At 38.2% G+C, this 15464-nt stretch overlaps 1 protein-coding gene across 1 annotated transcript; it reads left to right on the forward strand.

The window, feature by feature from the left end:
* The first annotated feature begins 1252 nt into the window (after positions 1–1252).
* On the forward strand, positions 1253–9142 carry LOC121882893 (prolyl endopeptidase). The gene is made up of 14 exons (XM_042391395.1): positions 1253–1473; positions 1818–1892; positions 2961–3094; positions 3351–3481; positions 4011–4220; positions 4556–4677; positions 4783–4888; positions 5132–5323; positions 5444–5641; positions 5782–5885; positions 6507–6738; positions 7031–7162; positions 7265–7421; positions 8029–9142. Exons 1-14 carry the CDS (start codon positions 1336–1338, stop codon positions 8321–8323), a joined length of 2226 nt encoding a protein of 741 aa, XP_042247329.1. The 5' UTR covers positions 1253–1335; the 3' UTR covers positions 8324–9142.
* Positions 9143–15464: the final 6322 nt, after the last annotated feature.

Consider the following 15464-nt stretch of genomic DNA (forward strand, 5'->3'; position numbering starts at 1 on the left):
TACAATGCTCAACAAACAAAACCCAGGATACTATGTGAAAGCAATGCTACACATACTGGCTGAACATTGACAAGTAAGGAAAGAAACACAAACTGTAATGGGGACAAATGGTGTGGTCTCAGTGTGCACAAGTATCTTGGTTATGATTAGGTTTTTGAAGTATTCAGTTATATTTTGTGCATTTTTTTGATCTGAAAGTAGAATAAATAAAAAGTGTCACTCTGAGTTTTAGTTGCTTACACCAGCTTTGTTTAAATCACACAATTAATAACTAAAACTGTGCTATCACAAACATATAAGTCACTAAAATTTTTCAGTCGGTTATTTGAGAGTTGATGTTGGGTCATGTTGGATCAGGCACAAAAAGCATGATGTTGAACTTCTAAACTTCTCTCTTGTAAAGCGTAGCCTCCAATTTGGCTTCAATTAACTGAAGTATTGTGATGGTAATTTGCGCGCAACAGTATAGCCTATATACTGGAGCAACACTAACTGTCAGTATACTGTTACATTATACATTATGTAAATTATTCAAGTATCAATGTACACCTAATTCTAACATCCATGGACAGTCATACACCCTACTACCCTAGAAATATCTGTCTGACTTGAACTAATGTACCATGTACTTTACTATAGCGTATTAACGGCATAGTACATTTTATACTCAGCAAATAGTATATTATAGTTATGGTATACCTCTTGTCTCTATTCTATTTTTATCTATTCCATTTATTTTTTATATTTGAGTTAGTCTATTTAGCTATAATATATAATTTAGCCTTTAATTGTATTTGTTTCTTTTTTCTATCTCATTTTTGTATTTTGATTTATGTCAAGTGGTTGCTTTAACACTTTAATTTCCCTTTGGGATTAACAAATTACTCTATCCATCTATTAGTCACAACCATTTCATTTGTTTATAATTGTATTCAGGCGAACAATATCAGTGGCAATTAATCAACTGCTTTGCAACACACCTGCATGTTTATTAACAGAATGCTAAATGAGCTTGCTTCATTGCACAACTCAAATTATCCACATTAAAACTTTAAATTACGTTCATTACACTCATTATGTCACTTCATCGTGACATCAAGTCTGGTTTCATAAATAAGCACTTCATAGAGTTTCAGCCTCATCTCCATATAAAATAGTTTAGTCAATGCACACCGCCTTTGCCATTATTCTACCAATTAGTAAGTGCTGTTGTCGTTTTCTGTCAACAGAGGGCGCTGTGATCTCAGGCTGACCACACAGCAGGCTTGTCTTTGAAGTGCTCGTTGACTGTAAGCAGGGCACCTTTTCTGCCAGAAGCCTCAACCCCTAAAGTTGATGTTTTACAGGATCCAGAGAGTAATTTCAAAACCACTATTTCAGTCCCTGAGGCAACTTTTTTTGTTACGCAATTCCCGAAAACTGACCTCCAGAATGGCTTTTCAGTATCCTCAGGCTTACCGTGACGAGGCAGTTGTAAGTAAAGGTGGCTAGCTGATTAGCCTAGCGTGCTAATAAGCCGGGATGCTTCATCATCATGTTTTTTCATTCATTGAGATGAGCGCCTGCTTTGTTAGCATGCTAGTTAGCTTAGCAACCTGGACTGACTGTTGACATATGCGTTGGCAGCCTCTCGCAGTTTGGCATAACTTCATACAAATCCTAAATTAAGCTTGTCCGCTAAAATTTTCTTTGCAGTTTAACGAGGTTAACTTGGTAGTAACTACTAGCTTGGTAACACAAGTCTGTCTTGATGTTGGATGCCACACCTAACTAGCTAGCTTAATCTCCTTTTTTTCCCTTTTTTTAAACTGTGCCAGGTGGATAACTATCATGGCCAGAACGTGCCAGATCCATACAGCTGGCTGGAAGACCCTGACAGTGAAAAGACACAGGTAAATCTTCATCAGCTGTGAAATCACACTCATAAACTTTATTTCTCTTAACTGCCATATTTAGGTATAATGTCAGTTTACATTGTAAGAACACTCACAGGTGTCTTTGTGTTAATATTTGCACTGCCTCTTTGTCTGATCTCTTTTGTTTTGATTGTTTTAGTGGCAAAACTCACTTGTGTCATTCTGTTTACAAAATGTCAGTGCTAATTGTGTCACTATGTTTTGCTACTATTTAAAAAGGTTAAATACAGTACGTTAAGGTATAGCACTTTCCTCCAGCTTAAAGTTTTTGATATCACTAGGGCTCTGTCCCCAGAAGCTGGTTTACTGAGTATTCTGGATATCTTTGCTTTGTAAAACCTGAAACCCCATCTAGTCTGAAACATGATGTAAGAACACCAGTTATGGTTTCACTAAACATTCAGGTGGCTCAATAAAAGTCCCTTTACACTGTTTGATTATGGGCTGTCTGAGACGAAAGTTGACAGTCATGAGAGAAACGTGATAAAATCTTTGGTAGTCAATGCAAAATGGTGCTCAGTCTGGGGAAAAATTCTGACTGTGTTAGAAATTTAAGACCAAATTTGCACAATGTGATTGCTGCCACGACGCATGTCTATGAACAGACCAATCAGAATACGACATGAAATAACACAGAATATACTGTCTGGTATGACATTTTGTAAGTGCAGTTTTTTGAATAAAGAGAGAAAACACACTTCTCCTTAAATATGTATATATCAAAAACCAAAATGATGGAGGTGAAATGAAAAATAAGTCTGTGTGACTTTGTTGCATTTTCAAAACATCAGAGGGAGCTGATGACATGCCACATTTTTCTATTTACATAGTAGCGCTACAATTCACCATGCATTCAGTGTACAAAGATATTAATATAGGTGTCTTGCACAATGTGACATGCAATAAATGTAAACAATTGTTGTTGTTGTACAGTCTAAAGGTGCCTTAAATCAGTCTATATGCTTTCTTGAATAGGCTGCAGAGATGGGGACTCTTTTTAAGTGGTAAACCTCTGTGTGTTGCCATTCTGTCTTCTTCCACCAGGCGTTTGTCACCGCTCAGAACCAGCTGACTTTGCCATTTTTAGAGCGATGTGAGGTGCGAGACCTGTTCAAGGAGCGCATGACTGAGCTGTACGACTACCCCAAGTATAGCTGTCCCTTCAAGAGGGGGAGCAGGTGAGGCAAGCTACAACTTATAATCGTTTAGCCCTTTGATAACATTTTTAGGTCATGGAAGCACCCCAGGGTTAATCATGAAAAGCCATAGCTAAGGGACAAAATTGGCATCAGAGCATCAATGGGATTCCTGATTTGTTTGATTGGACCCTGTCGGTCTAGTGTCCAGCTGGATTAATAGTCCAGATTTGTTTTTAAGGAGCACAGATATGTGAAGCTGTTTTTGCACCTAAATGCTTTCTCCCCTTATTTGCAGGTACTTTCACTTTTACAACACTGGCCTCCAGAACCAGAGTGTGATGTACGTGCAGGAGAGCCTGGACGCTGAGCCCACTGTCTTCTTGGATCCAAACACATTTTCTGATGACGGGACAGTTGCCCTGCGAGGTAGCAACAAAGACTGTTGTGAAAATGAACTAGTGCTGTATTATCTGTTGCCTGACTGAGTGAGATATTAATTGTTATATTTGACAAGAAATTTTGTTTGAGAATATATACAAAAATGTGATTGTTAAATGCAGTGGAGCAGATTATCAGAACTGCTGCTTGATATGGTCATGCACTACAGAATTTGTAGTCTCCATGTCTAGAAATTGCGAACACCTCTGAACTTGCTAGACTAAAGAAAATTATTTTTTAGGAAAATGCATCTATGCACTCTATGCATCGCCTCTGTGCACTGCCTGTTGGCACCTATGTCTTGTCGGACTTTAACTTCGCTTTATGACACTTGTGTTGTTGTATCAGTTCTCAGATGTACGTCACTTCGGATAAAAGTATCTGCTAAATGAAATTGTAAATTGTAATTATAAATTGTAAATAGCCTGTTATTTATAGCATCCCACACTGACAGCTAAATAAAGAATGTTAACTTGCCCTGGTTGTTGATATTTTGTGTTTGTGTCTCTTCTTCCAGGCTATGCGTTCTCTGAGGATGGGGAGTATCTGGCCTATGGCACCAGTGCCAGTGGCTCAGACTGGGTGGAGATCCGCTTCCTGCGGGTTGAAGACGCTGCGCCTCTAGAGGACCGCCTGGAGCGAGTCAAGTTTAGCTGCATGTCCTGGACCCATGATGGGAAGGGCCTTTTCTACAACTCCTACCCTGAGCAGGAGGGCAAGAGTGATGGTGAGATCAAGACAGTGTTCGACTAAATTTAGATATTCTCATTTTCTAAACTTTGCTTTGGTTGGCATAACCTACCTTCAGAATTTAAAGCACATAAGCAGGCTGGTAAACCTTGCTTTGGAAACGAAAAAGTAATGCAAACAAAAGTGAACATATGGGACTGTAGATAAAAATAGGTACTCTAAAAGAAAAATAACTCACTGTTTAATTAATATTGTCTCTGCAATCCACATCCACCCACTTCTGATCTCCTCACCTTTTCTCATCTTAACAAATTCACCACAAAAAGTCACCACTTGAGGGCAGTGATGAAAGTACAATGTTTTGTCTCCAAGGCACTGAGACCTCCACCAACCTGCACCAGAAGCTATACTTCCATGTTTTGGGGACTCCCCAGTCGCAGGACGTGCTGTGTGCCGAGTTCCCTGACCACCCCAAATGGATGATGGGAGCTGAGGTATATGCGCAAAAGATGATTTCTTGCTCCTAAAATACATTAGAAGAAGAACTCTTGTGTTAACTGATATTCAGATGGGATGTAATGAATAACTGTGTGCTGCAGGTATCAGATGATGGGCGCTACGTGCTGCTGTCCATCAGGGAAGGTTGTGATCCGGTCAACAGACTCTGGTATTGTGACCTTGAGACCACCCCTGAGGGTATTACAGGTATGTTTAGATGTTTTATTTGTTAGGACTCTTTACTTTAATGTCCTCTATGTGCCAGCTTTTTAACTTATTTAACATTACCTGGTATAGCTATTGTAACTTTGTTTAGAAAAATGTAGGTCCATTTGCACTTGTATTGAAAGATTTTGACATACTGATGGATTTTTCTTAAAACACGAGACAAACGAAGAACTACTGTCAGTCATTGTGAATGCTCACCACCTTCCATCTCCATATATCCAGGGCTATTGCCATGGGTGAAGCTAATCGACAACTTTGACGCTGAGTACGAGTACGTGACCAACGAGGGCACATTGTTCACGTTCAAGACAAACCTAGACGCCCCACGTTACCGCCTCATCAACATCGACTTCGCTTCTCCAGCTCAGAGCAACTGGAAGGAGCTCATCCCTCAACACGACAAGGACGTTATCGGTGAGCCGCTGCAGCTTCACGTGGACCGTATTATTAAAATATCAGGATTAGTTTTAACATTCTGTTTCTTCATATAGAAATTTCAACCACTGCTCTCTTTTTGCCTCGTCTCTCCTGCAGTGTTTGCCACCTGTACATACTCCAGCTACCTGTTTGTATGCTTCCTCCACGACGTGAAGAATGTGTTGAAGATGTATCGTCTGAGCTCTGGGAAGGAGCTGAGGACCTTCCCGCTGGACGTAGGCTCTGTGGTCGGCTTCACAGGACGGAAGAGGGACTCAGAGATTTTTTACTATTTCACCTCCTTCCTCTCCCCGGGTACTAGATCGCTGATTATGCACTATTCCTGGTTTGCATGTAATATGTTAAAACAGAATTTTGTCCTGGGACAACAGAAAGTCAGTCATTTAAATATGGTAGAGTAAATAAAATGATGATTTTCCTCCTTTTGCATCCAGCCATCATTTACCACTGTGACTTGACCAAGGAGCCACTGCAGCCCCACATCTTCAGAGAAGTCACCGTCAAAGGCTTCGACCCCTCCGACTACCAGACCACCCAGGTAAGAATCATGGAACGGTGGTCATAAGAGTCTCTCTATTTAAAGATTTTTTATATTTTAATTTGTACAAGCTCTCACAGTTATTCTAAAAGGAAACCTCTCTGGTGTATGAGTATCACATTGCGCATGAAGGCACAACCTTGACCCAGTTTTTCAAGTACTGACTCAGTGTAAAACTGGTATTAATAATTTTGAGTGGTGGACTAGAACAATTCCCCTTCAGTCTGCTGGTATGTGACTGGAGGCATTTTTTAAAATAGGTGAAAGACATTTTATGTTCGTGTCACATCCGATATTAAAGTTAAGTTAGTTGTGTCTCAGAGTCAGATTTATTGTTATATTTCTAATAATATTATAGAAGTGAAATAGGCACTGAGGACGGGGTTTTATGAGAGCTCTGCTGTCCACCCCTTTCATCTGCCCCAGACACCAGGACAAATGAATATTCAAAATAGCTTTGTCTTTGAACAATACACAAAGACACTCTAAAGCCTCATTAGCACCAGGAGAAACATTACTCACTGCTCCCATCTGTGTCCACAATCACTGCTGTGTCCTGGCTCCGTTTCAAGCCTGGTTTTTTTGTCTCTGATGATCTGTCTTTCTCCGTGTTTTTGCCAGATCTTCTACGCCTCCAAGGACGGCACTCAAATCCCCATGTTTATCGTTCACAAGAAGGGCATCAAAATGGACGGCTCCCATCCGGGCTTCCTGTACGGATACGGTGGCTTCAACATCTCCATCACGCCGAGCTACAGCGTCTCCCGCCTCATCTTCGTAAGACACCTGGGAGGAGTCCTGGCTGTTGCCAACATCCGAGGAGGAGGAGAGTACGGGGAGACCTGGCACAAAGGTGTGATCATGTGACACTTATAAATCATCTGATCTTGCAAACAAAGCGCAGTCATCAGCAGCCTGTCTGATTTATCCTTGTTGAATGTGGTTTCGTCATTTAAGAGGTGAACTGTGTAATATGGTAAACAAGATGCATTAAGTGATGAGTTTTTACTACTAACTGATAAAAAAAAGTGTCAGAAGCTTAAGAGTTTATCACATGTATGAAATCATCACCCATCTTGTTTATTGTGTGAAAATAGTACAAGCACAAACCCCTCACTTGCATACTTTGTATTTTTTCCCTTTAGCTGGCATGTTGGCCAACAAGCAGAACTGCTTCACAGACTTCCAGCGTGCAGCTGAATATCTCATCAAAGAGGGCTACACCTCTCCCTCCAAACTGACTATAAACGGAGGCTCTAATGGTGGCCTGCTCGTAGGTACGTAGACTAGACTAGTAATCATTTTCAAATAAAGCTTTCAACAGTTTGAGTCTTTGCGTCACAGTTACTGCATTGCTTTTTTTTTCTCCCCTCTCTCAGCTGCCTGTGTGAACCAGCGGCCTGAGCTGTTCGGCTGCGCTGTAGCTCAGGTAGGCGTCATGGACATGCTGAAGTTCCACAAGTTCACCATCGGTCACGCCTGGACCACAGACTTCGGCTGCTCAGAAGACAAAGAGCAATTTGAGTGGCTTATCAAGTAGGTGCTCACTCATCAGAACTGATGTGTCTTGTAGATTGTATAGTAGATTGAATCCAAGTAAACAAGCATTCTACCTTTTTAATTAACACCTTTTTAAAATAGCTTGTTTTATAAAATAAAAAAACTTTTTTAATATTTTCCATATTTACCACTAGTACACATTAGTAGAATGCTTATAGTACATATCAGCTGAGTGTCTTTTACATTCATTAAGGAACTGTGGTCCTTATTGTTGGAAAAAGTCGATATAGAGGCCTTATTGGCCTCGCCTCAAAAACAAATAATAGTTGCAAATCTAATCTCTGCACAATGGTCTATATTTGCTGATCTGTTATCAATAAACGCTGTGATAAACTGTGACACTGAAACTGAGAAAGAGCCAAAATTGCACACATAGCCACAAAAGATTCTACATGAAACATTGTGTTTGACCTGAACTTGATTATGTTTGAGTGGAATTTGCTAATTTTTGTCTTTTTAAATTGAATATTGTGGCATATTGAGCGTTTTGCTGAGGCGGGAGAAAACAATCACATTTTGTCATATTTCCTACACTCTCTCTTATATCTGGGCTCTCTAACTTCCCTCTTCTTCTTTCCACCAGATACTCCCCGCTTCATAACATCCGCATTCCAGAAGGCAACGGGGTCCAGTACCCCGCGGTCCTGTTGCTGACGGGCGACCACGATGATCGGGTGGTGCCTCTCCACTCCCTCAAATACATCGCCACCCTGCAGCACATTGTGGGCCGCAGTCCCAAGCAGACAAACCCTCTGTTCATCCTGGTGGACACAAAGTCAGGCCACGGCGCCGGCAAGCCCACCAGCAAAGTCATCCAGGAGGTGGCTGACACCTACGCCTTCATCGCTCGCTGTCTCAAAATCTCCTGGGTCAAATAAGCTGCGTTTCCCATCGAAGTGTGTGTTTTGTTTTGTTTGTTTTGTCCTCTTCCTTTACTCAAACCATCTTTGGATACAGCAACTGTTCATATATTCTTTATAACCTTACGCCAACACTTGGTACAGGATCTTTTATTGTCTTCACTCATGTTTACCCAGCCATGACTAATTTTTTTAAATTTTTCTTTTCTGTTTGTTTGTGTCCCTCCCCCTTTCACTATAAGCCTGTTAGGCTCATTTGTACACTACTACAAGCCAACATGCAGCACCCACAGCTGTCATACAGTCTCCTTTCATCTATGTTTGCAGTCCCAATTCAACAAATCACTACATTATCAACGAGATGGGTGTGTAAAGGGAGAGGGCTACCTTCACGGTTACAGCAATCAGCCGTTACAGTCATGAGGTCAAAGTGGCACTTGTTTACGTGGAGATCATTTGTAAGATTTGTGTATGGAAAGTTTCTGCGTCCTCTGGATGCTCCAACATACATATTATTTATTTTTCGTTTGGAGTCTGTTGGATGTCGAGTGATTTCAGCATGTACAATTCTGATAAGACAGTATTGTGCAAATGATTATACTGCAAGTCAACAGTATTGCCGTGAGTGTGGAAACTTGCAAAAAAAACACTTTGCATCATGCGTGCGTGTGAAACAGTGTGTGTATGTGTGTGTTTGAGAGTGTGTTTAAACGTCAGTCCCCACATTTCTTTCAGACTGATAATGATTTCTACCTCTTGACATGTGCTGATTGTTTACCTTTTAAAGGGAACAGAACACAATGCCACAACTACAATAAACAACTTTTGAAACAGTGATTTGTCCTGCTGAGTTATTCTATACCAAAGTTAAGTTTCATTACAAAAGGATAAATCAGCTATTGTGACGAAAGGGACACTATGATATCATCCAACTTTGTTTAATTAAAGGATGAGTTCACAATTTTTCAAGTTTGTCTTAAAACAACAGTCAGGAGCCCAAATGAACAATGAAATAGGTTTTTCTTGCTGTAATCATTCCTCCTCTTCATACTGATCATTAGAAGATCACTTCATAATGAAAGTAACAATGTAAGTCATGGGGCCAAAATCCACAGTCCTCAAGCGCAAAGCTGTATTTAAAAGTTTATCAAAAGTTAATATGAAGCTTCGGTTGTTCAAATGAGTCAAGTAGATATCTTTCAATGTTAGAGTCTTTTTAGTGCCAAAGTCCCTCTTTTTGTTACTGTGCTTCCACCGCCGCTCAACAGGGAAACACTATCTGAGGAAACACAAAGAGGGAATCTGATGCTAAAAAGACTAAATATGGCAGATGTCCACTTGATATGACTAACTCAGACTACTGAAGCCTCATATAAGCTTCAGATCAACTTTTAAATGCATTTTTGCACAAAATAACTGTAGACACACTGAACCCCCCTCACTTTCATTGAATGTGCATTTAAAGGAGATCTTTTAATAGCCAGTATGAACAGGAGGAATGATTACTCCTTTAAGCAGTAGTGTCTGGTGGCTTTAAGTGCTGTCACAAACATTATAATAAGGAATTGAAGATGAAATACAGAGCAAATTTATTCAGCAGCAGTGGTGGTGGACTCAGGCTGTCTGAGGGGCAGGGGTGAAAAAATATAGAGGGCACCTGATGCGTTCAATGGGCCCCCATCAGCAGAGAACAACAATGCATGTTTGGTAAAAAGGCTACATCCCCAATTAAGTTTGGCATTTTATAGGGTGACTCAGAATATAAGGAAACATTTTTACTTTTTAAACATTTATTTTGCAAAAATCTCTGTAATAAAATACAGGGAATAGGTAAATGGACCAATTAACATTTTGAGAATGAGTTGTTTTGAGCATTCTTGTCAGCCAAGCGAGAAGCAAGATCGGTTAAATAAAAGAATTCTTTTGGTCATGTGTTTGTAAATGTTAATGACCTTGTTATGGTCGACTGGGACCCTCAGTGAACTACAGCAGAAGATGTGAGAGTCTTCCTTCTCCACATCTGTTTCTAAGCTTGGTCTTGATCAGCTTCATTTTGGAGAATGAGCACTTGACTGATGCAGTCGTCACTGGAAATGTAGCACATGTTTTGGGGAATTTTGTCATCTTTGGTGTGTGTTTTCTTCAAGGCACATAAGCATAGCTTGGACATTGCTGGTAGGGAGAACATAGAGAGAGTGGAACATCTTAAGTGCAGTGATAATAATGTCTTCCTCCGTGTCATAGAATTGGCAAACATCCTTGAAAGACTGGGCAGCTGTCGTTTGTCATATATTTCCAGTTCCTTGGGGTGGTAAGGCATTGACATACAGCACTAGAACTGCACTAGCCCTATTGCCTTTGTCATGTATGATTTTACCCCAACCAAAGAAGTTATGTTTTCACTGCTCTCCATTTGTTTGTCTGTTAGCAGGGTTACTTAAAAGGTTCTCTTCCAGATTTAATAACAGTTTCATGACAGGATACATTTTTTAAACTTTTTAACATCTAATGGCTAATGCAAACATACGTTTATCTCTCTCATCTCCTCCCATGCTGCCTCTAGCTGCATTTTGCAGATCCCTTCATATTGTCATCAATGTTCAGTCTCTTCTTGGCATTCTGTAATCATAAGGTAACCCAATGCTAATCTCCCTCTCTACAAATGGAAGTTAAAGGGAGCAAGCTAAAGGGATGTAAACACATTTTGGATAAAGAATAATTATTTCCTTAAAGATTTTACTACACCACAAGATTGATTTCCAGTTTGTATCAAATACTTAGTATAGAGATGAAGTATGTATCTACAGTACCATTTAGAAGTTTTGTATTGTACTTGTACTGTAACTAGCTACTATCCATCCAGCATATTGTTTAGCACGTTATACAGCTTTGGATAGGTCTAAACATAAAACCAATTTAGTAGTAATGCATCCTTAATCCAATTTAATCCATGCACTTGTTTTAATTGTAAAAAAGTCTTGTCATGTGACCCACCTCACACTGCACTGACCCAAAGACAACAGAACGGTCTAAGGAGGGTGTGACTGAGCAAACTAATGAGTAGCACTCTACCAAAATCAACTGATCAACTGAATGAAATAATGTCAGCTAGAACTACAACATGTTTATAAGGGTGCTTTATTTTCTTATGATGAGCCTACATAAACAATACATTCATTTCTACCATAATGGGCATATTTCATGTTTGTCACTGGAAGGGCACTTCACCATGTTTTTCTCCCACACAATGCACCCTATATGGCACTTCACTGTATTTTTCTCCCACACAGTGCACCCTATATGGCACTGTTTTTCATTTAAAAAATAACTTTTTCTGTTCACTAGAAGGGCACCTATACTGAACCCCCAGTTCAGCCAATTACAGTGGCAACTCATGGGGCACTGCATTATATCCTCTTCATTTAAAGAGTACATCATGTTTTGTTGCGTTTGGGTTTCGTCACACATAGAAGCAATCTATGGGGCATTTCATCCTGTCTTACCCATAACTAAGACAGTCATTACAGAGCTTTGGTATATTTTCACCTTTATGTGGGCACTTTAGAGGGCATTTTGTGATACTGTGGGGGCACCTTAGAGGGCATTTTGTCATACTGTGGGGGCACCTTAGAGGGTACTTTCGAGGCATTTTTCCGTCAGCAGATGCCCCGCTGTGTCATCCAATGCTCAGCACTGTTTAATTTCTAAAATTACTAAATTACTAAAATTAGAGGACACTCAATAACTAGACCTTTATAAACAATTATAGTAGCATTTTAAGAATTCATTAATTGTTAATAAATGAATCACTACAATTAATTAACCCTAAGCATTTGGCCTTAACTCCAAAATTTCTCTATCTGTTAAGAATTGGATGTAAGAGCACCTGAAGCGGCTGCTGTTTGTGTGACTGTGTAGATGTCTGGTCTTCCAGCAGGGGGCAGCTGCTGTGAAAATGACTAACAGCAGGAACAGAAAATGAGGGTGGTCTGACAGAGGGCCCCATGTGGATTACTCAACCTTCATGTTATGTTAAAAGAATTTCTCTGGTATCCCACTTTCATGTTTACAAAGGACGTTTTCTTTAGTACAATGACTTTTGTACTCAGAAATGAAATAAATTCAATCAGACTTTTTCTCTGCTAAAGTCTTTGTAGAATGGAAATTAAAATTCACCAAGAAACAGAAGCAGAAGATAAGCAAAACTGCAGACACACTTTTCACTAATGTTGGATTTATTTATTTATTATTTTAAAATGCACAGCTTCCATTTCTTTTTAAAGCATAAATTGAACATTAAAATGAAAGAAAAGACCTTAACTGTACACAGTTTACACATTTAAAAACAGAAAAAAATAATAACAAAACAATTTTTAACTCACATTTTAGTGACTTCACCAGTAACATTTTCATTCTCATTTCTTTTTAAAATTAGACATTTTCTCAACTTAAATAAATAAACCATCTGTCCGATGATGACATTATTTCTTTGCAGTGGTGAGGTTATTATTCGTCAAGACTACAATAATTCTTACCAAAGGCTCTGTATTGTCATACAATTAACATACAAATGATTAACTTTTTTTAATGTAACTATAACATAAAGTTTGACATTACATGAAATAATGTACAATTTCCTCAAATACTGTCCAATAAAGTTTTATAAGATAAACTAATACTTCACTACACATTTCCATTTGGCTAGAAATACAAGAAACTTAACAAAAATGTTCAAGTCTTGTCAATAATAACTTTTACAATCTGATTAGGAAATAAAGTCTCAGTTCAGGTCTTGGTTCAGTCCAAGAAATGTTAGATACATATAAATCTTTTTTTTCTTCCTTTTTTTAAAAGAAAAATTTAAATAAAAACAGCGAAAATCAGGGAAGTTGAAATGTTTGTTGAAATTCATTTTTATCCAAACACCAGATAAACTTTAAGGATGAAAGTGAAATAAGTCCAGACATGTGAAATGCTCATTTTCATGTTAATACTGAGACTGAGGTTTTTCTATTTAAATGAAACTTCTCAAGTTTTACAAAAGTAAAGTCAACTGATTTGTAAAATGTTCTGATAAAACAAATTTTGCTACTAAATACAGAGCAAGAGATTAACCTGTTGCTTTTAGTAGGCTATTTAATGCACAGGGAAATCTAAAAGTGCTTGTTATGTTTTCTCAGCTTCATGAAAAAATGGGAAAAGTTGTGATAACTGAGGCAAGAAACACTGACAACTGAAACAACCGACTCTTATAATTTATACAAATTAAACAAACTAGAACAAACTTTAAAAAACTTAAAACAAAGTTAAAATATTGCCTCCTGACACAACACTGTACATTATATACTTTTAAACTCACCTACTTGTTTACTTTAAAACTGAATCTTCAACTTTTCAGCTCCATATGCACATTTATCCACTTATTTCCCAACCTGAAATCAGACTGAAATTACTTTCAGGGTTAACAAATGCAAAACTGAATAAATTGACTAAATAATAAGTACAGCCAAAACATACACACAAATCAAGCTCATTAAAAAAAATAAAAACAAACAAACAAACAAACAAACAAAAAACAGACCAAACACATTTGTAACTTCTTAGGTTTTTGCAGGTTGAGATTTGACACAGTCCCTAAAGAAAATGTTGCAGCAAAGATGCACCACTAAGACTGGGAATTAAAAACTCAACACAGTCAGCCTTGATAGAGTTATTAAACAAAAAATAACATACTTAATAAATAATAGCAAAGTCTATCATATTAACCTACTAACATCACTGATTTATTGCATGTTTAAGAAATAAAAAATCTAGTCTAGGTTAAACGATCATTAACAAAAGCTTCTGTCACTTAAATGACCTAAACACAAGCAAATTATGTATATAGGCTAATACATGGACGTACGTGCGTGCACGTGCGCGCGCACGAGAAGAAAGTAACGACCCAGCAGGTGGCGCTTAGGAGCAGTGAAACCCTGCAACAGGCCTGCAGAGACTGATGTGTCGGATAATAAAGACCACAGCAGCACAGTTGCTGCTACATTACAATACAAAGATGATTTTATTATCTGTTATATTATAGATATTAAACTATTAGTTGTTAACATCACATGTGACAATATTCTTATCAACTTACGTTTGTCTCGCAAAACTGGTCCTAGGTTTTGATTGGCTGGCACATTTGAAGACGTTCTAAAACAACCAATGAGCACACACCTGTGACCACACTGAAATATCAATGCGCCAACCGGAAATCGCCGCACAGCCTCTGTTGAGGAACTATACTACTCGGCGGAAGGATAACAAATCAAATACTTTCCTTCTAAATAACTATTTTATGGCTTTAGTAGTTATTATTTTTATTAGTTCTTTTGTTTTCTGTAGATGAAACATGAACTAAGAGGAGCGAGTCAACAGTACCAAACTTTTCTTTCTTTTTTCTTTCTTAAACAAATGTATATCTTTCTTTCTAACAAGCAACATGGAAAATCCCTCACATGTAGACCAGCTGCCTCTTGAGTCCTGCTTATTGAAAGATTCAGTCATGTTTAATCTTAGTAGCACAATTGATTGAAGGAATTAAGACGTCAATTTTTTGTTGTTGTGGTTGTTTTGCTTGTTTTTTTTAAGTCATAAAAAGGCAGCAGCTCAGTACTTGGCTGTTTTTCATAGGCTTTATTGTTGGTGTACTTTTATTGCTTAAAATAAATAAAACATTAATGATGAAGCTCGAAGTAAACTGGAAGTTCTGAACTTTTGAAAGATGAGAAAAAAGTTTTCTTTCATGTGTTTAAATCTTGCTTATCAGCTAAACTAACTTATTTTTACTACACCAAGCTTTTTCCAGAACTAAAAAAAAGAAAAAGAAAATTTAGACTACAATCACCATTGTCTTATTAAGCATGTATAGAATAAAATTATAAAATATTTATAATACTAGTGTTTTCCATCTTTGGGTTTGTTTCATCAGACTGTAAAAAACAAGAAAGCTGACTGCATTAAATAATCTATCTATCTATCTATCTATCTATCTATCTATCTATCTATCTATCTATCCTGATTTCATTATTTTCACTGTTTAAACATGATCTTTGAGAAAGCATTCTCAGTGCTTTTTTACATTTCTTGTAGACTGTGTGGAGGTGTAGACTGGCTTTGA

Source organism: Thunnus maccoyii, chromosome 17 (assembly GCF_910596095.1).
Source record: "Thunnus maccoyii chromosome 17, fThuMac1.1, whole genome shotgun sequence".
Taxonomy (NCBI): Eukaryota; Metazoa; Chordata; class Actinopteri; order Scombriformes; family Scombridae; genus Thunnus; species Thunnus maccoyii.

Bases quoted from the DNA above. Each gene is read 5' to 3' on its own strand.
- LOC121882893 (XM_042391395.1), top strand. From the start codon at position 1,336: ATGTTTTACAGGATCCAGAGAGTAATTTCAAAACCACTATTTCAGTCC. The intron at 3,095-3,350 runs GTGAGGCAAGCT...CCTTATTTGCAG, and splicing joins CCCTTCAAGAGGGGGAGCAG to GTACTTTCACTTTTACAACA. The intron at 4,678-4,782 runs GTATATGCGCAA...TGTGTGCTGCAG, and splicing joins AATGGATGATGGGAGCTGAG to GTATCAGATGATGGGCGCTA.